The 23,468-nt window shown below is 36.6% G+C and overlaps 1 protein-coding gene across 1 annotated transcript in view; it reads right to left on the reverse strand.

Moving 5' to 3' along the window:
* Positions 1-20,466, reverse strand: part of dlg4a (discs, large homolog 4a) — a gene marked incomplete at its 5' end in the record, with an annotated part of 173,549 nt that extends 153,083 nt beyond the window's left edge. Inside the window, one exon of the mRNA XM_079606392.1 lies at positions 20,396-20,466. Within this exon, the coding sequence (XP_079462518.1) occupies positions 20,396-20,425 (30 nt within the window). The remainder of the gene's footprint in view (positions 1-20,395) is intronic.
* Positions 20,467-23,468: the final 3,002 nt, after the last annotated feature.

Genomic DNA, 23,468 nt, shown 5'->3' on the forward strand with positions numbered 1-23,468 from the left:
CTTGCTGGGAAAGATCTATAATAGGGCTTCTTAAAATTTCTTATCCACACTATTAAAAATAAAAGGTCTTTATTGGCATCGATGGCTCCGTGAAGAACCTTTAACATTGTTCCATTGTACAAAAGGTTTTTTTAATGTTTTTCAAAATTAGTTCTCTTTTAAGAACGCTCTATCACAGGTGTGTGTAGGCAGACAGATGAAGAGGCAAATGAATAAAGTCCATAATCAAAAACAGGCAGCAATCCAAACGGGTAATACACATCATAAATGTAAACGTGAGCAGACAACAAACCGAGGACAAGGAGGAACTTGAGTACTGACACAGTGAAAGGCAAAACAATACACAGCTGAACCAAACAAACTCATAATGACGGTGACCATGGTAACAAAGGAGTGGCAGAAAAATCAAACAAAGGAAGACATGTGACTGATGAAAACAAACTGAATGTCCATGAAATCTAAGGCCCTGTTCACACGAACACATGTATTTTCAAAAGCGCAGCCATTCGTCCACACGCAAACGCAGTATCCGGTCACTGACAGGGAACCTGGACGATTCGCAGAAACTCTGGTTGCAGTGTTGTCGTGTAGCCGGTGAAACCGGAGATTTGGGCTTGTAACGTCGGAGTCTGCGCTGTTATCACCTTTGCTTGACATCAGATTGTGAGCCGCTATCTCCTTTGTTTACATGCGAATCTGTGCAATGGTGGATGTAGCCATGCTAATAACTGTGCTAACAGGGCCTATAACATGTACACAGATACATGCATAGTTTCATGTGTAGCCTACAAAGTTTTTTTTGCTGTAATTTTAATAAAAAAATACCTGTAAACGTGTGGCATCGGCCTAAAACAAACTGAACGTAACTGTAACAGGATCGCCTGAAAAGGGTTTTTTGGGGAAAACAAAATGGTTCTTCTACGGCATTAACGCTGCATGAAAACCCCCTTTTGGAACCTTTATATTTATGAATGATAAATATATAAATATATTTTATCATATAATATATAATTTTATCAAATATATTATATATTAGTGGTTTTCAGGGTTATATGTCACACTATTTCTGCAGTGTAAGGGTTTGGGGGTAGGTTTAGCTTTTCAATAAAGGTTAGTAGGCTACATTAAGTAAGGAATAATTGACAACAGGCCATTGAATTATTAGAAAAATAATGCACACCCGACCCGAGGTGGTAACGCAGTCACGACGCAGAACATGAGTCTGTATGTGTTCGGCAGACAATTACAAAAACTAATTCTACTCATAGCGAAGCTGTAAGTTAAACTGATTCAAAAACAACAACTTTACCTCGATACTGAGAAATGTCATGAAGTTTTAGAGATGCGAAACTGTTTTAATGATAAAGTTGGAGGGCAGCGCTGACAAGTTTCTAAGAGCGTGTCTGGACTGTTTGTGTGTGTGTTTGTTTGTTTGTTTGTGTGTGTGTGTATGTGTGTGTGTGTGTGTGTGTGTGTGTGTGTGTGTGTGTGTGTGTGTGTGTGTGTGTGTGTGTGTGTTTGTGTGTGTGTGTGTGTGTGTTTGTGTGTGTGTGTGTGTATGTGTGTGTGTGTGTGTGTGTGTGTGTGTGTGTGGGTGTGTGTGTGTGTGTGTGTGTGAGAGAGAGAGAGAGTGGGAGAAAGAGAGCGTGCTCTGCTTTCCATAGATAATGAAACATCATTTTGTGTGGAAAACATGGAAATAGTTAGTCATTTTTATCCTGCGTTTGTTCTCGTCTTTATGGGTTTTGGTTATTTTGCTGTTGTGGCTATAAGGACCTTTGAAATAACTGAAATCATTTGGCGACGTGATATGGAAAGGTAAAGCTGTCAAGACTTGCCTATAAATATAGTTAGCTGTGCGTTTACCAGAAAATAATTGCACAACGAACGGTGGTCAACCAATAATAATCAAACCTTCAACAGCCCTGTAGTATAAAAATAGTTAATGCATTATGTGTCATGAAATAACAATAAACAATACTTTTACTGCATTTCTTAATCTAGGTTAATGTTAATATCTACATTTAATACATTTTTAACATTGTACTTCATTAGAATTAGTAGTATGATCGAACATGAATAGCAGTTCTCCTCTGTCTATACCACGTGAACATAGTGTCACTAGTTAGCTGAGTTTATTGGTAAGCATTGAATAAAACTGATGATTATTAATCAAACTGTATTATTCAATTAATGTTTATAAGGTCCGCCACGTATTGTTTTTCTGAGGTGTAAGTAGATGTCTAGAATGAGGACTATTGTGTTTTCCAGGGACCAAGTTGCTGTCCTTATACTATTAACTTATACTACTATACTACAACTGTGTATTTTGTATAGTTTGTACAGTTTGTGTAGTTTTAGCAAACTCAAGTTTTTAACTTTTAGATTGAACCAAATGAATCTGTAATGATAAAACGTTCAGTTGTAAATGTAACATAAATACAACTGACTTCTTTCAACTGCTCTGTCAGAGAACACTTTTATTCTTTCAGTCATCCACCATAATGCATGCAAAAGATTATGAGATATCATCTAAACATCTACTGTCTCTGCCTTCAGGAATCAACCAGATGGAGGAATCTGTGTAGACAGGTTAATGTGAAAACTGTATTGCGGCACATCTTTATCTTTCTACTCTACAAAATAAAAGTTTAAAAAATGGTTTTACTGCCTGATGTCATGGAAGAACCTTTTTAGGAGAATATTATTAACTTTTATAAAACGGTTAGTTCCAATCCTTGATTCTGATTGGTCCATAGCTGTGTTTTATTCACGATAAAACACGGCTATGACCGCTTCACCCAACGGTTCTATGTATCACTACACAACACCCCTAGCAACCACTCTTAGCAACCTAAACACATGTTTGATCTCATTGATATTGTTCATTGAAGCTATCATAGTATAGTAGAGTATTGTGAGAGATCGAGTAAGCGAGTGTACCTGCATTTATATAGCATTTTCCTTCAGGTCAGTCCTATATATTCATAATAATAAAAAATCCGTTTGAATGTCTGCTGGGATATCTTGTCCTTTTAACAGTTAAAGGGGTGGTAAAGTATGATTTCACGTTTCTAACTTTAGTTAGTGTGTAATGTTGCTGTTTGATCATAAACAACATCTGCAAAGTTACAACGCTCAAAGTTCAAAGCAAAGGGAGATATTTGCTTTTAAAGAAAAGGACTACAACAAACGGCTGGTAGAGACTACACGACATTCCTCCCGGATTAGTGACATCACCAAACCCTAGAATTTACATAAACCCCGCCCCCGGGACATGATTTATAGATTATCAAAACAGAATATGCTAATCAATGACTAGAAGATAACTACTCATAAACTTCATAAATTCATCAACTAACCATTCAGAAATGTGCTGTTGCTTCTACATGTTGTCACTTCTTCTTGAGTCTCTCCATCATTGTCTGACTCCGGTTTGAACATGAAAGGCTAAAAGTTTTTGAAATTTCCAGTGCATGTCTGTGTGAGTGTGTGAGGTAAAAGGAGCTATTGTAGCTCCGCCCCCTGTGTCGGGCCCCTCATTTGCATTTAAAGGGACAGACACAAAACAGAAAAAACTGTTTTTGCTCACCCTCAAAAAGTGACAACTTTATCATGCTCTATAAAAATATTTGTGGGGTATTTTGAGCTAAAACTTCACATATACACTCTGGGGACATCAGAGACTTATTTTACATCTTGTGAAAAGGGCATTACACCACCCCTTTAAGAGTCCTTTCAATGTAAAAGTCTTTTTTCCAGCGGAAGGAAGCCTTTTAGTGATTTTACTTCATGAAAGTTGCATAGATACATATTTTTCGGCTTTAATAGTTGTATTGTGTGGTAACCGTTTTATAAAAGTCCGCTTCGCGTCGTGCCTAACAACGCCCTTCAGCCGTGACTTCACGATCACGACACACAGCACAGCTTATTGCTTACTTAAGAATCAGACTGGTTCTTTAGAAACGTTTCAATGCAGTGATGCTTTAAACAAAAACAAAAAAAAGTGGCTTTTTCTCAGTCTGACAAAGGATCTGAAGAACTTTCGTGTATCTTTTTAATTCCCAAACATCTCAAGCAACTCAAGAACCCTGTGCCATGAAAAAAATCTACTTGATAATAAGAGGGTTCATTCCTAAATAAGCGGGTTCTGTCTTTTCCTAGTACTACAAAGAATCACTTGAAGGAATATTTCATATAAAAACAGCTTTACAGCTCAAATAATACAGACTGAAGAATGTAAGTACCTTTATAAAATTATAAGCTTCACATCTACATTTAAACCCTCTAAAAGTTGGCACCATTGAGTTGCATTGTAGGTACTACACTAACCTTGCCTCTTACTTTTATTGAATGAGTGACTAGTCAAAATAATTTTTTTATTTAACATTGTGCCACAAATGTTGTCGATTCAGCTTAACTCTGAATATTTCTTTAAGAACCTGAACTTTCAAGAGTAATATTTATATATAATACAAGCAAGAGTGTTGCTGTACTCAATATGAGCACAGCTGTGATTCGGAGCAACATCATCTCTTTGTCCAAACAGTCGAAGTGTTTTGGAAAATTGTCATTATTTTTGCATATTGGTGACCAATATATATTTAAAGATAACATCCTAAGAGGAAGATATTACCTTGTTCGTCGACTGTTTCCTTCCTTTTTTATTATTTATCTCATCACTCATTGATCCATCAGCTAATGTATGCTATCCTGTGAATAAGCTTATTTAAAAAATGAAGACATTGCACGGCTCAGTTTAATGTTCAATAAACGCTTAGACTGGCCAATCTCATTTTTAGCAAATGAATCACTCAAACAGGCAGTTAGATCTGTGAGTGTGAATCTTTCATCCAGTTTTAGGCAATTAACCCAGTTTCTTCAGTCTTGTGTAAAAGCCTCAAGTCATTATTCACTCAAAATCTTGCCTTCTGCCTATAGCTCTCAACACTTGTTAATGCCTCCATATAGCTACTCAACAGTGGCGTATATGTTTGATTTTGAAATTGGTCGGGACGGGGACATCAATATATAAATATATTTTAAGTTTTGATTGAAATTATTGCTAGGAATATATCAGTGTCACTGGATATTGGTAGGGAAACGTCCTTAGCGTCCCTACTAAATTCTACGCCCCTGCTATTCAAACATTAACATAACCAACACAGTCTCACCCCAAAACGTCACATACTGACGGGTCTTGACCATACGGCAACATACGATATACTATATGGTCAGTTCTCTTTCAGGTCAACGCATGACAGACAAGTTAAAAGTCGATATGCTTATAGTTAGTTATAGCAATTAAGTGTCCAAAAACATTACATTCAGTTTGCACTTTAGTAGGTATTTATTTTAAAGTATATAAACATTTTAAAGTTGATTTTTAGCAAGGTCTTTAGTGTTAAACATGAACATGCCTAGTAATGTTTGTGAGTGACATTCACGGATGTTTCTCCATGTCGTAGACAACAAATCCGTTTTCTTGCCACTACAAACATACATTTTGGAAGGAAAATTCGAAATATAAATGGAATCAGCATAACATGCATAATATTAAAGATGAACGAGAAACTGTGAGTGCTTTTTGCCATCGCAGCTATTTAATTGCAACAAACGGGCACATACTGGTCTATATGGGTTCACGAAACCAATCAGGCTCTGAGTCAGTACTGTGAATACCACTGTATGCACACGGAGATATATCACAACTTATAGCACAGTTTCTGACTGCTAAAATTAGCTTCTCGTTCAACTTGCCTCTGTCTGAGAGTGACGGATGATCACGCGCACTCCACTGACTTCACTCCTATTGGTTGTCGCTCCCGAAAGTCGCTCTTCATTTGCATAAAGTTAAACAGATCTCAACTTTGTCGAAGTCCACAGTAGTCGATTGTCGAATTCACTCTGAAGGAATCACTCAACATGGCTGGGCACTTGTAATGACATATCAAGGATCTTAAGAGGCTAAAAGCAGGTTTAAAACAACTTTTTAAACTGTTTAAAGTCAACAGGGTGCAAATTTTAAAAAGAGGATAACACAGTGTAGGCAACACCGATTTTTGTCGTTGTTCTCTGTATTGACAGCACTCCAAATTTACAAAAAAAATAGCTCAATGTTAAAATTGACCGGAGTTCTCCTTTAATGGTAACGTGTCGCTTTGTCGCTTGTAGTGTGAACGCAGCTTTAGGCAAGCATTTACTTTTGTGTTTAGTTTGCATATACTGTATTCTTTACAGGGTAAAATCAAATGTAAAATCAAAACTGAACTGCCCGTTTCGTTTAAAAGATCTCACTCACAGTTTTACAAGCGTGAAATAAATAAGCCTTGTGATGGCTGAAATTTTATGCGGGGGGGATTTTGGCTGTTTGTGCCACATTATCTGTGGATAAATGAGATTGCCCGTCACAATCACAAACGGCACTTGTTTAACAATCTCTGTCATTATTACCGACAACAAAATCTGTTAATAGATCACAGTCTTAAACTCTCCAAAAACCACTTTAACTATTTTCTCCTCTTCACTCTTCTAAATGTGAGTCAGGGTCAGAAATTTGAAGTGATCAAAATAAACTAAATGTTTGGTAGTGCTGAATAAAAAGTGTTCTGCTGTAAAAGCTTGTTTATTCAGTGGGGGGTAAATTATGGTTCTGCTCGAGGATTTTAACATACACCTGCTGTACTTGTAAAGTATATATTATTTTTTTAACAGGTGCTTTTGTTTGAAGGTCAGCCATCCAAGCACACCTTTCATCAGCATCTGGTTCTGTCTGAAACTGTCTAAAGAAATGTGGCTTAATTAATCAGCTCTGAAATGACTATGTGCTGATCCCAAACCAATCGTTAAAGGAAAGTTCACTCAGACATAAAGTCTGTCATTACTGACTCACTTTTGTCTCGTTTCTAAACGGTTTGCTGTTGCTATTTTTCCCCTGAGATGAAGACTCATCAGTAGTCTACTGAAAAGTGGTTTTATTTTACATGAAGTACGTATAGCCTCATAGGGAGCATATAACGAGATCTTATGACCAGTCGAATACTGGTCCCTTTATCCCAGTAACCCCATTACCAGACACTTGCACTCATGGATTAAATTAGTCAAGTCTATAAATGCAATGACTGAATGTTATAATTGTGGAATAGTGAACTAGTTTACACGAGAACGCTCGCGGGTGAAAACATAAAAATATTTTATCGGATGTGGCTTTCGTTTACACGGCGACGGCGTTTTTGGGGCTTAAAAACGCAAAAAAGTGAAACCACCCTCCAGAGTGGAAATCTTAAAAACGCTCCACCATCGCGTTCCCGTCTAAAGGGTAAAAACTATAAAAACGCAAAAGTCTGCTAGACAGTGAATGCGTCGCGTACACGTTTACGTCACAGGCGTGCGCCAGTACAGGAAAATAACAAAACATTATTAAACTAAAATATAACATTAATTTCATTGACAAAAAAATTAAATAATAATCTGTCATTTTTGAGTGACACGCGAAGAGCAGCGAGGGTTAAAGCAGCAGCTTTACCGTATTAAACATGAAAAACTGTGTCAGCGTCTCTTTCACTTTCAGTGATTCACATCGCCACCTAGCCACCTGGAGTGCACACTACATCCAATTTCACATATGCACGCAGATTTCCCCCCATAACGCTCGTCTAAACGCAGAATAAAAAGTGATAACGCAACGCCACTTTTGCATTAGATCTCTTCAGATCGTTTCCGTGTAAACATAGCTTCAGTAAAGGACAATGTTGGTGTATCGGCCAGCACAACATAAACAAAAAATAATCTTAGGTAACACTTTATTTTACAGTGTCCTTGTTTGTACTTGCCATAATAAGAGTAAATAGTGCATAATTAAATGCAATTAACCCTCAACCAAAACCTAATCCTACCCTAACCCTATAGTAAGTACATGTAGTTAATTAATATTACTCAGTACTTAAATATATAATTACACTGTAACAATGACACCTTAAAATAAAGTGTAACCTAATCTTATAAAATAATTCTTAAATAATACAAATTCAAACATGTCTGGCCGGTTTTATATCAAACGCAAGTCCAAACACAACATGCCAAGATTGAATATGTGGAAGTGTGAATGGATTTTGAGAGCTGTGGCGGAGAGAAAGATTATGGGGAATTCATTGTATTTGGGTCTGTTCCTCACACAAAGCTAGCATAAGACTTCAGAGGAATTGTGTCACTGAACGCTTTAGTTGCATGGGAATGAGCAGCCAGAACATCCTTCGTGACTTTTATTTTTGTACTCCATGGAAAAAAAGTCACATGGGTTTAAAGCAGAATGAGGGTGAGTAATTGATGACAGATGTTTAATTTTTGGGTGAACTAATATTGTATGCATTGTGGATCTTCTTTTGATAAGTAAAAATATAATTTACATTTACATTTATGCATTTGGCAGACGCTTTTACAGCGACATTGCATTTCAACGTACACATTTACATTCTTATCAGTTCTTGCTTGCTCTGGGAATCGAAACCATGGCCTTGGCGTTGCAAGCGCCAACGCTCTGTTTGAGCAACAGGAAAGCACAGCGGCTAGTTATAAAAGGTATATATTACTTATAAAACGGATAGTTGCGGTCCTTGATTCTGATTGGTTGAGCCACGTTCGAAGCCGTTGTAAATTACTCAAAAACAAACACACACACCTGTGACCGCATTACATTAGTGTTACTGCACAACTCCCGTTTGTGATGCTTTGTTGCTGCATGTGTTGAACTCTTTGGAACTACATTACTTGGCGGAGGAATAAATGTGTTATAACGTTATATTTTTTGTTGCTGGTGTTTATTTCACGAATAAAATAAATATTTTAATTAATATTTTTATGGAATAAAGCAATATGCCCCTTGAAGCCGTGTTTTACAGTGGATTTAGAACAGCTAAGGGGGTTTAAGGCACTCCGCGTCAACATAACAACGCCTTAGCTGTTCTAAATTCACTGTAAAACACGGCTTCAAGGGGCGTATTGCTTTAACAGACAACCATGTTTGGCAGATATGCCAAATACTCTTCATCTTAAAGCCCAATTGACCATTCGCAAAGGCCCGCCCCCCTTAGTTACTGTCGCTATGTCCGACAAGCTACGCCGCTCTCACACACACCATGTTCTCACGCAGTGAAAAACACATCGTGGAGCAGAGAGGAGACTGACAACACACTGACAGACAGGACAGACCAGCTTACTTTTCGGTTACTTTTTATATTAAACGTATTAAACAAAGTCTCACCTTTCAAATCTGGTCATTTTTTAAAAGAAATGTAAACAATAAATACCGTTTTGTGGCTCTTTAATGTGTCTGTCAGATCGCTGTGTCGCCTCAGTTAAAGCTGCTCGTGAACCGATCATCTCTTCCTTCTAGTTCATTTATAGCATCAAATAAACATGAATGAACATCAGAAGGAATGTTGTTTTAACCGCGGAAAGACGTCAGTACACTCCGCTTCTCAAGTTCAAATCCTCCCATGTTAATCAACTAACTCTCCTGACTGCTTTGTCGGACAAAATGGCGGATGGCGAAGTATGATTGGTCAGATCACCTGTCAATCAAGCTCCCTGCGAAAGGTCAATTTATACTTCTGCGTCGAACTCGCACCGTAGCTACGTCGTAGGCTGTGTGTAGCGTGCATACCCTTCGGCGTACCCTGACGTGCACTTCTCTCTCCAAAAATGTTACAACGCGTTAATTGTACATGGACGCAACCGCTGTGATTGGTCTGCTAGAACCCCTCTCTAGCTACGGCGTGAGTTCTGGGACAGCCCAAAATCGAACAATGTGTACCGGGTATTACAGGGTTAAAGGGATAATTCACTTTAAAATTAAAATTCTGTCATAATTCACTCACCCTCAAGTTGTTTCAAACCTGTATGAATTTCTTTCTTCTGCTGAACACAAAGGAAGATATTTTGAAGAATGTCAGTAACTAAACAGTTAACTGGTCCCATTGACTTCCATAGTAGGAAAATAATACACTATGGAAGTCAATGGGACCAGTTAAATGTTTGGTTACCGACATTCTTCAAAATATCTTCCTTTGTGTTCAGCAGAAGAAAGAGATTCATACAGGTTTGAAACAACTTGAGGGTGAGTAAATGATGACAGAATTTTAATTTTAAAGTGAACTATCCTTTTAAAGAGTGAACTGAGTCAGGACTGCTTTCTTGGGCTCAATGCAAGTGACCTCAAATGTATAAACGTCAAAAAACAAAGATTTGGTCTTGGCACTTGGTTTTTTGAGCTCAACCTTGAACTTGAGCCACAACTAGAACCATCTCACAATGTGATCAAGACATTTATGCATTTACAAGAATTTAGATTTTCTGAAATTCTGCATACATGTGCAACCAAGAATCGTGAACCGTTCAGTCAAACCAAATCATCAATGAGGTTTTTCACCAAAAGTGTAAGTTACGAACGAACCTGCAGCACAGATGCTTGCAGCAAAGACATGAAGTTCCTGGTAGAGCACGACGCCAAGGTCATAAGTTTGATGCTTAGGAAATTAATATGCACTGTAAGTTGCATTTACAGTAAAAATGAATAAATGTAAATATTGTGTTGCAACAAAAAGGTTCATTTAAAATACAGCGAGAGACATTTATTGGCCAATGTGAGGTAGATTCTGTGGAGCCAGATTTGGCTCAATCTCAGTCACCACAGGGAGAGATCCAGTTTCAGTCTGACTGAAGAGGCTTTCAAAGGGTAAACCTCCACTTCTGTCCACACACACACACACACACACAAATGGACCGTCTTCAGACACACTAACAAACTAAAGCATTGGGAGAGATTGCACACTGACACACACAGCTTATCAGCTTTCACAAACACACCTCTACAGACACACAGAAACCTTCTCTGTCGTTCTCTTCGCTCATCTTTCCTTTACCCACTTCATATTGTCTGCTTCTGTCAACTGACGAACAGGCGCCTGCTTCTGTTGCCAAGGGAACAAGCTTAAATCAAATGAAGCCAACAGGAACTGAGTGACATTCACATGCATCTGTGACCACAGATGAGCCAACACACACTCGCACATTTATACACAAACAAAAAACTGTAAAATAGCACACATGCTGAAGAAACATAGCATACACACAGATGTACGCTGGCACAATACATAACTCACCCACAATGCAACTCAATGAAGCAGGAACATAATGTACAACAAACTTTACCAGGAAAAAAAAGGGGGGAGGGGGGAGGGGGGGGGGGGCAAAAAGTTGCTGAATAAGGATGGGACTCGCTGAGAGACACAAGGATGCTGACAAGATTCAGGAACTAAAAAGCACTGTGAAAATAACACTGAACGTATTGTTTTCAGACACTTAACTCCATGTTATTTACAATTAAATGATGCATAATAGTTTAAATGTATAGGCTATTAAATGCAATCAGTTAAACTTAAGAGTGCTTTTTGACCAGGACTTAATTATATCTTTATATGTAATGTATATCTTTACATTCTATTGAAACTTGTGTCATGTATTTAAATAATAGGCTTTATATTTAAATACATTACACAAGTTTCAATAGAAATGGCATAATATATAACCTTTTACATTAGTAATGATGTTGCACATTTAAAGTATGAAACTTTAAATGTTATATCACATAACACTTATTTAAACCATGCAATATTAAAACAAAATTATTTAAAAATTAAAATAAAAACGTTTTATTTCACATTATTGCAAAGTGCACTTTTTAAAAGTCATGAAAGTTCACTCTCTTTAACAAGTGGCCTTTTATTTCATTAATATTATATTACAGTTTTTTTTTTAAACATAGGCTTTTAAACGTTTTTAAGATTTGAAATACAGTAGCTATACCACTGTACATGTCGCTTGTTTATTGATTAGTTTGGCTTAGCAAATAAAACTACAGAATAAAGGGGCGGTTATACTGGACATGCATGATGGAAGTGAATGGAACTAAAAGTTCTAGCCTTTCAAACATCTAGTATTAATATTTAAATTAATGATTCATATTCATAACCAGCATACATTTTAATGAGCATTAAGTCTGAATAAAGCACAGAATACAATTTGCTTTGTTTATTATGCTTACAATTAAATAATTTGCACTGTAGCCAAACGGCTAATTTAAAGCACCTAGCAAGTGTACTAACTGATTATTCCCTCCTGAAGTTTTCTTCATTACTAACATTCTCTTACTTAAATTAACAACTTAACCCAGTGTTTTTTAATCACTATTTCTTTGTTTTTCTTAATTAAACGGATAGTTCTGAAAATAGTTCTGAGTACTCACCCTCAAGTTGCTCTAAACTTGTATTAATTTCTTTCTTCTGTTGAACACAAAAAGAAGATATTTTGAAGAATGTTAACCAAACATATTATGGGCCCCATTGACTTCTATAGTATGGGAAAAAATACTATGGAAGTCAATGGGGTCCATCAACTGTTTGGTTACCAACATTCTTAAAAATATATTCTTTGTGTTATTTTGTGTTTGGAACAACTTGTCGTCATCAAAAATTATGATTTTGGGGTTAACTATAAGGGATGGTCACAGTGCACATAATTTTGGTGTCCAGAATCTATTTTTTGAGACTACCGTATTTTCTGGACTATAAGTCGCACAGGAGTATAAGCCGCATCAGTCACAAAATAAATCATGAAGAGGAAAAAAACATATAAATCGCACTGGACTATAAGTCGCATTTATTTAGAAATTTAGGATTTAACAAAATCCAAGACCAAGAACAGACATTTAATCTGGAAAGGCAAGTTATTCAGCGACACAATAGCATAAAGAACATATACCTGAGAGGCTGAATAGGCTAAATTAACATTAGCCAGCGAGTCCAACAAGTTACCGGTAAGCAAGTTCACCAAGCTCCCGATCTCATTCCACAACACTGAATACATTGAGTTCTTCCTCGGTGTCGCTTCTGAACAACTCCGCTAACTAGAGCGCCCTCTCGCAGCTGTAGACGGTAATGTTTTCTCTTGGTTCATCTCAGTCAGTATGAATTAATTTTGATCTCACAAAATTAATCAAAATTAATTTTTATTAATTTCGATTTGTATAGTCGCACCTGACTATAAGTCGCAGGACCAGCCAAACTATGAAAAAGAGTGTGACTTATAGTCCGGAAAATACGGTAATTGTATTTATTTATTTACCTTTATTTTACCAGGGAGATTCAGATTCCCATTGAGATTCAGAATCTCTTTTTCAAGGGAGTCCTGGCCAAGACAGCAGAATAATAGTTAAAATACATACAAACATTTAACAGAAAAAGACATTTTGGCAATTTACTGTAACATAATCTCAACATAATCACCAGCAGCACTCAGTAACAGCACATGTGCAAATGTGAATGTGAATCCGGAGTAAACTTTCTGGACATCCTAAAATCTAATGCAGTCGTTTGTTTTTACAGCAATCAGATTGAATGGAAATGCAGATATAATGCAAATCGCTCTCAAGTCTTTGCTTTCCAGATAAGTCTCCAGAGAAAAAAAAACTGTAATAATCATGGCCCAGAAATCAGTAAAGTCAAATTTAGAGTTTTAGAAAATATCTCAACAATGTCTCAAACAAGTCTAAGATTTATGAACTCCTCCCAGACCACATGATCAAAGCTCTGCATTTGTTGTATAGCTGTATGTGTGCAGCTATATATATTTACTTGATGTCAATTGACTCTTTTGGCTTGAGGAGTTCACACCAAGAACGATAACAACAATAACTATATTAGCGCCTGGCGTTCTGTTTATTATAAGCGCGCGCTGCAGTTTTGTCGCCACTTTAAATGCTCATGTTCTTTAAAGCAGGATGGATTCTGATTGGCTTTCAATGTTTTAATCTTTCATAAGCTGGAAAAATGGTTCTGAAAAAGATTCCAAAGATATTGTTTCTCTGTGCCGTTATGACAATAGCTGTGGTGTGAGCGGTGCTATTCTTTTAATTAAGAGCGATTTTTAGAACTATATATTTATTGTTATAGTTATTATCATCCTATGTGTGAACGGGCCTTAACACCCCAGTGTCACTGCCCCACCGGTGGGCCCAAAGTCATTACATATTTAAAACAGTAATATCCTATACTAAACCTGAACTAATCTTGACAAACTATATATCATTTGAAAGCTTACAATCTCTAGTTTTCATATGTGGTGATTTTCAAAATAAATTACAGAGGAGCCGTAATTTATCAATTTGCAACAAGAATATTTTCATACTCCTAAGGCGCGCTATTATTTTGAAATAGTGATGAACATGAAAAATCATGAAAGAATGGTAGAAACCTCCGTTTGTTTTCACGTTTCATCAAAATTTGAAACACAACTTGTTCAGATTTTTGGCTTTGTTTATTTTTTGCAGTTTTAGACTCTCCCAGGTTTTGAGAAAATATATTTAATATAAGATATGAATAATTTTTTTTTTTTACATTGTACATTTTCATAAACTTTTCTGTTTCACTTTCTCAATTTATTTCACTTCTAAATAAATCGGACAAATGTCTTCTTTAAAACAAGACAGTTCTGAAAATTCTGTCATTATTTACTCACCCTCAAGTTGCTCTAAACTTGTATTAATTGTAAAAAATACGATATTTTGAAGAATGTTGGTAACCAAACATATTATGGGCCCCATTGACTTCTATAGTATGGGAAAAAATACTATGGATGTCAATGGGGTCCATCAACTGTTTGGTTACCAACATTCTTCAAAATATCTTCTTTTGTGTTTGGAACAACTTGTCGTCATCAAAAATTATGATTTTTGGGTGAACTATAAGGGATGGTCACAGTGCACATCATTTTGGTGTCCAGAATCTATTTTTTGAGACTACCGTATTTTCTGGACTATAAGTCGCACAGCAGTATAAGTCATGAAGAGGAAAAAACATATATAAGTCGCACTGGACTATAAGTCGCATTTATTCAGAAATGTATTTAACAAAATCCAAGACCAAGAACAGACATTTAATCTGGAAAGGCAAGTTATTCAGCGACACAATAGCATAAAGAACATATACCTGGGAGGCTGAATAGGCTAAACGAACATTAGCCAGCGAGTCCAACAAGAAAGTTACCGGTAAGCAAGTTCACCAAGCTCCCGATCTCATTCCTCAACACTGAATCCATTGAATTCTTCCTCGGTGTCGCTTCTGAACAACTCCGCTAACTAGAGCGCCCTCTCGCGGCTGTAGACGGTAATGTTTTCTCTTGGTTCATCTCAGTCAGTATGAATTCATTTTGATTGCACAAAATTAATTTAGATTCATTTAGATTTTTATAGTCGCACCTGACTATAAGTCGCAGGACCAGCCAAACTATGAAAAAAAGTGTGACTTATAGTCCGGAAAATACGGTAATGTGAGTGAATCCGGAGTAAACTTTCTGGACATCCTAAAATCTAATGCAGTCGTTTATTTTTAAAGCAATCAGATTGAATGGAAATGCAAATATAGAATTTAAAATTTCGCTCTCAAGTCTTTGCTTTCCAGATAAGTCAGAGAGAGAAAAAAAACTGTAATAATCATGGCCCAGAAATCAAAAGTCGCATTTAGAGAAAATATCTCAAGAATGTCTCAAACAAGTCTAAGATTTATGAACTCTTCCCAGACCACATGATCAAAGCTCTGCATTTGTTGTATAGCTGTATGTGTGCAGCTATATATATTTACTTGATGTCAATTGACTCTTTTGGCTTGAGGAGTTCACACCAAGAACGATAACTATAAAGACAACAATAACTATATTAGCGCCTGGCGTTCTGTTTATTATAAGCGCGCGCTGCAGTTTTGTCGCCACTTTTAATGCTCATGTTCTTTAAAGCAGGATGGATTCTGATTGGCTTTCAATGTTTTAATCTTTCATAAGCTGGAAAAATTGTTCTGAAAAAGATTCCAAAGATATTGTTTCTCTGTGCCGTTATGATAATAGCTGTGGTGTGAACGGTGCTATTCTTTTAATTAAGAGCGATTTTTAGAACTATATATTTATTGTTATAGTTATTATCATCCTATGTGTGAACGGGCCTTAACACCCCTTAAGTGTCACTGCCCCACCGGTGGGCCCAAAGTCATTACATATTTAAAACAGTAATATCCTATACTAAACCTGAACTAATCTTGACAAACTATATATCATTTGAAAGCTTACAATCTCTAGTTTTCATATGTGGTGATTTTCAAAATAAATTACAGAGGAGCTGTAATTTATCAATTTGCAACAAGAATATTTTCATACTCCTAAGGCGCGCTATTATTTTGAAATAGTTATGAACATGAAAAATCATGAAAGAATGGTAGAAACCTCCGTTTGTTTTCATGTTTCATCAAAATTTGAAACACAACTTGTTCAGATTTTTGGCTTTGTTTATTTTTTGCAGTTTTAGAGTCTCCCAGGTTTTGAGAAAATATATTTAATATAAGATATGAATAATTTTTTTTTTTTTACATTGTACATTTTCATAAACTTTTCTGTTTCACTTTCTCAATTTATTTAACTTCTAAATAAATCGGACAAATGTCTTCTTTAAAACAAGACCAATCTAATGTCTATATTCCAAAGCATTCTTGAATTACAAACACTTAATTTCGGAATGTGCATTTTCATGTCTATTAAAAAAAAAAAAAAAATATTTCTCAAAGTTGTGTTATTTCTGCAGAGTTGTTGCTGTGTAAATAGCCGGGTTGTTGTCACGTGGCCATTGCTTTTTAAGCGCAGTGAAATCAGTGAGCGTTCCAATGGAATACAAGTGTAGCCTACTGCGTTCTTAAAAAGGTAGTATGCGAAACAGTATGCAACGGTGAACGTATAGCCTACTACAGTGCACGCATTGAATCCGCATACACTGCAGATGCAAATACAAAGTTTCCCAACATTTCAAAATAAAGTACTACATTTTACCTTATTTTAGTTGACTATGTAGAAAGAAATGGAAAAATAGAAAGCTAAAATTGAACAAGAAAAAGTATTTATCCCCTATAAGGCACTAGTTTGACATAAAACGAAGCATTACATTGTAATCCTTCCTGAAATCACTGTATACGGTCTTTAATAACAGCACATCCAAAGACCAGTGCACCATTTCCATCTCAACCCACACAGAAGCAGGCACTGCGCTAATTTCCCTCTTCAACTCTCTCTCTCTCTCTCCGTACCTTTCTGACTCACTCATACAGTAGGTCTGCTGGGACTGAGGTCATATAGTGTTTAGGAGGAGCATGCAAGGTGGGAGTCCATCTGAAGACAATGAGAGAGAGAAAAGTGATAGAACAGACTCCAGCTCGGCAGAGAAAAGCACCAGCCAGCGTTACATAAAGCATTGGAAGTGTTCTGCCAGGAACACGACATGGGCACACAGACACATGCCGTCCGGAGCAGTGGGATGTGTCTCAGCTCCATACACTAACTGCAGTTAGATGACAAATCACATGTGAGCATTTATTAATGAAAGCTTTCCTTCTCGTTCTCTGGCTCCCACACATTCATATGTCCTTCCCTCTCTATAATTTAACGGATCGCTCTCACTTTATTCTCTCGTTTCCTTTTCATGTCCTCCTCCTCCTCCTCCTCCTCCTCACGGACAGCATCACACGTCTGAAGCACCACAGCAGGGTCAGAAATTAACCAGGGCTCCGGGCCAAAATGACAGTGAAATTGACAAAAATGCCCCAGATATTTAATGTGTGTGTGTGTGTGTGTGTGTGTGTGTGTGTGTGTGTGTGTGTGTGTGTGTGTGTGTGTGTGTGTGTGTGTGTGTGTGTGCGCGCGCTTGGGTCTGAACTGTTCTTTTTATGTTATCTAACATTTGTGTGTGTGTGTGTGTGTGTGTGTGTGTGTGTGTGTGTGTGTGTGTGTGTGTGTGTGTGTGTGTGTGTGTGTGTGTGTGTGTGTGTGTGTGTGTGTGTCTGTGTGTGTGTGTGTTTGTGTGTGCGTGCTTGGGTCTGAACTGTTCTTTTCATATGTTATCAGAAATTTTAAAATATTTCATAATATTCCATCAAGTTATTGAGTGAATGGTAATGCAGACACTGAAGTGTCTTGTTGCTGTCAAATGTTTCTGAAGTGCTATAGTAAGACAATACTCCCAATTACTCAAACTTAAAGGGATAGTTCACTCAAAAATGAAAATTCTGTCATTAATTACTTTAAGACTTTTGCGTTACCCGTAAGACTGTAACATAAGACTTTACGTTACCCGTAAGATTTTAACGTAAGACTTTACATTACCCTTAAGACTTTAACGTAAGACTTTACATTACCCGTAAGACTTTAATGTAAGACTTTACATTACCCTTAAGACTTTAACGTAAGACTTTACGTTACCCTTAAGACTTTAACGTAAGACTTTACATTACCCGTAAGACTTTAACGTAAGACTTTCGCGTTAACCGTAAGATTTTAATGTAAGACTTTACATTACCTGTAAGACTTTAACGTAAGACTTTACGTAACCCGTAAGACTTTAAAGTAAGACTTTACATTACCCGTAAGACTTTAACGTAAGACTTTACATTACCCGTAAGACTTTAACGTAAGACTTTGCGTTACCCATAAGACTTTAACGTAAGACTTTACATTACCCTTAAGACTTTAACGTAAGACTTTACATTGCCCGTAAGACTTTAACGTAAGACTTTACGTTACCCTTAAGACTTTAACGTAAGACTTTACATTACCCGTAAGACTTTAACGTAAGACTTTACGTTACCCTTAAGACTTTAACGTAAGACTTTACATTGCCCGTAAGACTTTAACATAAGACTTTACGTTACCCTTAAGACTTTAACGTAAGACTTTACATTACCCGTAAGACTTTAACATAAGACTTTACATTACCCGTAAGACTTTAACGTAAGACTTTACGTTACCCTTAAGACTTTAACGTAAGACTTTACATTGCCCGTAAGACTTTAACGTAAGACTTTACGTTACCCTTAAGACTTTAACGTAAGACTTTACATTACCCGTAAGACTTTAACATAAGACTTTACATTACCTGTAAGACTTTAACATAAGACTTTACATTACCTGTAAGACTTTAACGTAAGACTTTACATGACCCGATTGTAACATAAGACTTTACGTTACCCATAAGACTTTAACGTAAGACTTTACGTTACCCGTAAGACTTTAATGTAAGACTTTACGTTACCCGTAAGACTTTAACGTAAGACTTTACATTACCCGTAAGACTTTAACGAAGACTTTACATTACCCGTAAGAATTTAACGTATGACTTTACATTACCCGTAAGACTTTCGGTAATTTTCGGAACACAAATGAAGATATTTTATGAGCGATTTCTGTCCCTGCATTGACAGCTATGCAACTACCCCTTTGACGCTAAAAAAAAAATCATTTTCAAAACTCAATACATATGAATTAGTTTCACGACGTTTTTTAGCGTCAAAGTGGTAGTTGCATAGCTGTCAATGGAGGGACAGAAAGCTCTCAGATTTCATTTGATTTATTTATTTGTGTTCCGAAAATTAATGAAAGTCTTACGGGTTTGGAAATACATTTGAGTAATTAATGACAGAATTTTCATTTTTGGGTGAACTATCTCTTTAAAACAGCGAGCCATTAAAATCTACAGTGCAAGTAGGCAGTACACAGTAGCCTACTTTTGCAGCTACTTTATTATTTGATGTTCATTTGAACCTTCAGACTGAGAATTTATTTAATTTCTTTGATTCAAATACTAAATTAAGTGTTTGTTTATGGCGAAGAATCAATGTACTGATAAAAAGTAAAGGGGGGAAAATAAAATAAAAAGTTAATTTCTGACACTGCACCACATTGAGCGCGAGCTGCAGTTTCAAACTCCGTTCACACACAAGACGCGTTCTTGCGTTCCGCTGCGCTATTGTTTAATTGTTGTACACAATCACATGTAGGCTACACACACGCTTAGATGGACCTATTTGACAGTTTAGTAGCGGTGTCTTGCTGTTTTTTTTTTGTTTTTTTTTTTGTTTTTTTTTTGTTTTTCAGTGATTCAGCTCAAAAGAAGTTGAACTTTTAAAAAACGCATCTCCGTTGCGTTTCGTCCAGTTTTTTTTTTTTTTTTTTTTTTAACGCGTCCATGCGCGCTCAAAAAAAACGCGTAGTGAGGCAAGAGAGGGAATGCAAATACACGAAGCTCCTATTAGAAACAGGCAGGAATTTGATTTCAAAATACGAGCTAGGATGAGAGGGAAAGTGAGAGCGGAAGATTAGACAAAAGAACAAAGAAGTGCTGAATCCATGAATGTCGCTGGGAACGGAACACTCCCATAGGAGAACCAGCGAATAACGCTATAAACTTCGCGCGCGCACACACCACATATCCCAGCTTTTGGTGTCGTTCTGGTCGTGACGGGATGAATCGGCTTACCTTTGTGGTCACTATGCAGAGGCAGTCCATGGCAGAGAGAAGAAGACAGGTGGAGATGTATCCAAACCCCCGTTCCCCCCTCTCCCCTCTCTCCCTCCAGCTTCTCTCCTTCTCTCGTTCTCTCTCTCAGCGCCCGTCGTTCGCCCCGCTTTTCTTCGGCGTATCTCTTTTGACTGACTTCAGCATTGAGGAAAATAGAGTATGGAGGGAGGGGGGGAACGTAAAGAGGAAGGGGGTGGGACGGAGAGAGAGAGAGAGAGAGAGAGAGAGAGAGAGAGAGAGAGAGAGAGAGAGAGAGAGAGAGAGAGAGAGAGAGAGAGAGAGAGAGAGAGAGAGAGAGAGAGAGGCTTCAGGATGTAGCAAACGAGGAACGGACGCGCGTTCGTATCGATGAGGGGTGAGACAAAAAAAAAGACTAGATGGAAGAGAGGATACGAGCTGATGAAAGGAGGTGGGCAGGGGAGGATGAGTACAGATACGAGAGGTGACGAAGAGGGGGAGAAAAGAAAGAGGGAACGGAGTCGGACTGAAGCGGCAGAAGATGAAGATGTAGAGAGAGCGAGAGAGGGAGCGCGCGCGCACGGAGGGAGGGGACGCAAAAAGATGGAAGGGGAGGCGAAGATGTGTGTGTGTGTAGAGAGAGGAAATAAGAGAGTTAAAAAAACGAGAAAAGCAGCAAATGTGATTTAGTTCACGAAAACGGGAGTTCAGGCTAAAAGATAACGAGGGTACTACTCTGGTTGTCATGGGGTTGCCTTGGCAACGCTGCAGAGTTGTTGCTGTGTAAATAGCCGGGTTGTTGTCACGTGGCCATTGCTTTTTAAGCGCAGTGAAATCAGTGAGCGTTCCAATGGAATACAAGTGTACTGCGTTCTTAAAAAGGTAGTATGCGAAACAGTATGCAACGGTGAACGTGTAGCCTACTGTGCACGCATTGAATCCGCATACACTGCAGATGCAACTTGATGTAGGCTACTAAAATATCTCAAACTAAAACTGAAATAGAAAGCATTAAATAAATAAATATATATATATATATATATATATATATATATATATATATATATATATATATATATATATATATATATGCATATTTAAAAGAAAATTACAAAAAATGTAATAGGCTACTTAATTAAAATGAAAACGGTAATATATTAAAAAATACATGCATGATAAAAATTGTTGGAAAAACAATCTAAATATTAATATAACACTAGTATCTCAAAGGTACTAAAATAATATTCAATGACTGGAACTTCCATGTCTACTGTGATGACAATCGAAACTATCATTGAACAATGTTTAACATTATTAGACATTTGTTATGCAGAATTAAAATAAAAAGTAATTTTCATGTTTACAACAAATGTGCCTATTTTTTTATTTAAAAAAGTATATGCATATTTTAAAAACACAACATAATTACTAAAACTAACTTTTTTATTAAAATTAATAGAATAAATAGAAACTATAACAGTATCACAATAATATTTGTAATAATTGTTAATAAATGTTAAGCAGGTATTTTCGTGTTCTCACAACAAATTTGCCTATTTTCTTTTTAAATAAAAACTATATGCATATTTTAAAAACACAACAAATTACTAAAAATGTAACTGACTTTAACTTTTTAAATAAGGAAAACAGAAAATATAAAAATAAAACTAGCTACTACTGTAAATAAAAATAAAAACTATAATATTATCTAAATGATGTTATAACAAAAAGTTACTAAGCACGTATGCATGTTCAAACAACAAATTGGCCTATTTATTTTACTATAACATCAGTATGCATTTTCCCATCATGCATTAGGATTCTTTTTCTTGTGTTAAATCCTCTTGGTTGGGGTTGATTAGTCAGTTTGATTATTTTTAACAAATTAACTCTTTCAAACTCTTTCAAACTATCATGATAACGCATTCTATATTAAAATAACATTTCTAAAGAAAGAAAAGGAATGAAAGAGAATGAAAAGTTCAGTGTTTGCAGCTCACCAGTGCCCCCTGCTGATGTGGGTCAATGGGCAAAAGAATCACATACTTCCCTATACTGTATAGCAGGTGAAAAACAGTATGTGACAAGAGTAGTATGTCCAAATTCACAGTACTCATAAAAAGAGACTAAAAGTACCTGGATGACCTACTACTTCCTGCATACGATGGACACTTTACTATCCCATGATGCCACGGGAGAGGATTTGTGAATGACAGTGAACTGACTTTGGTATCCATGAAACTCGAAAAATTTGAATATGGTGCAAAAGTTCATTTATTTCAGTAATTCAACTTAAAAGGTGAAAATAACATATTATATAGACTCATTACATGCAAAGTGAGATATTTCAAGCCTTTATTTGTTATAATTTTGATTATTTACAGCTTATGAAAACCCCAAATTTAAAATTATAATATTGTGAAAAGGTTTTCATACGCTGTAAGCCATAATCATCAAAATTATAACAAATAAAGGCTTGAAATATCTCACTTTGCATGTAATGAGTCTATATAATATATTAGTTTCACCTTTTAAGTTGAATTACTGAAATAAATGAACTTTTGACGATATTCTAATTTTTTGAGTTTCACCTGTAGTAGGTCACATGATAATGACAACTTGGCGAATGTAGTACGTCCAGATTACATTGATACTACATACACAGTCTCATACTATATAGAACATACTTTTTTGGCGGTTGTGAAGTAATTTGCTACTTATTCAAAGAGAGTATGAGATTTCGGACGCAGCATTTGCTTAATAAACCATGTGACCGCTCGTGTGACAAAAAGTCCATTGATGCATGCATACTTTATTAAAAACACAATGCAGGCTGCATGCCGTGATGTGCAATACAGTTCTCCACTCAGTGTGTTATACTTTACATTTTAGCAAAGGACTTTGGCAGTTTTGGCACTGCAGAAATGGATTAATATGACAGTATGCTTTTCCTGAAAATGCCCAATGTGAATGGGAGACAGCGTGAAAGAGACAATGCATTTCTTTATTTTCTCTCAGAAATAAAAGACACGAGAAAACAGAGAGAGGAGAGAATGTGCGGCTATTTTTAGTG

The sequence above is a fragment of the Phoxinus phoxinus genome, assembly GCF_949152265.1.
Source record: "Phoxinus phoxinus genome assembly, chromosome: 3".
NCBI lineage: Eukaryota > Metazoa > Chordata > Actinopteri > Cypriniformes > Leuciscidae > Phoxinus > Phoxinus phoxinus.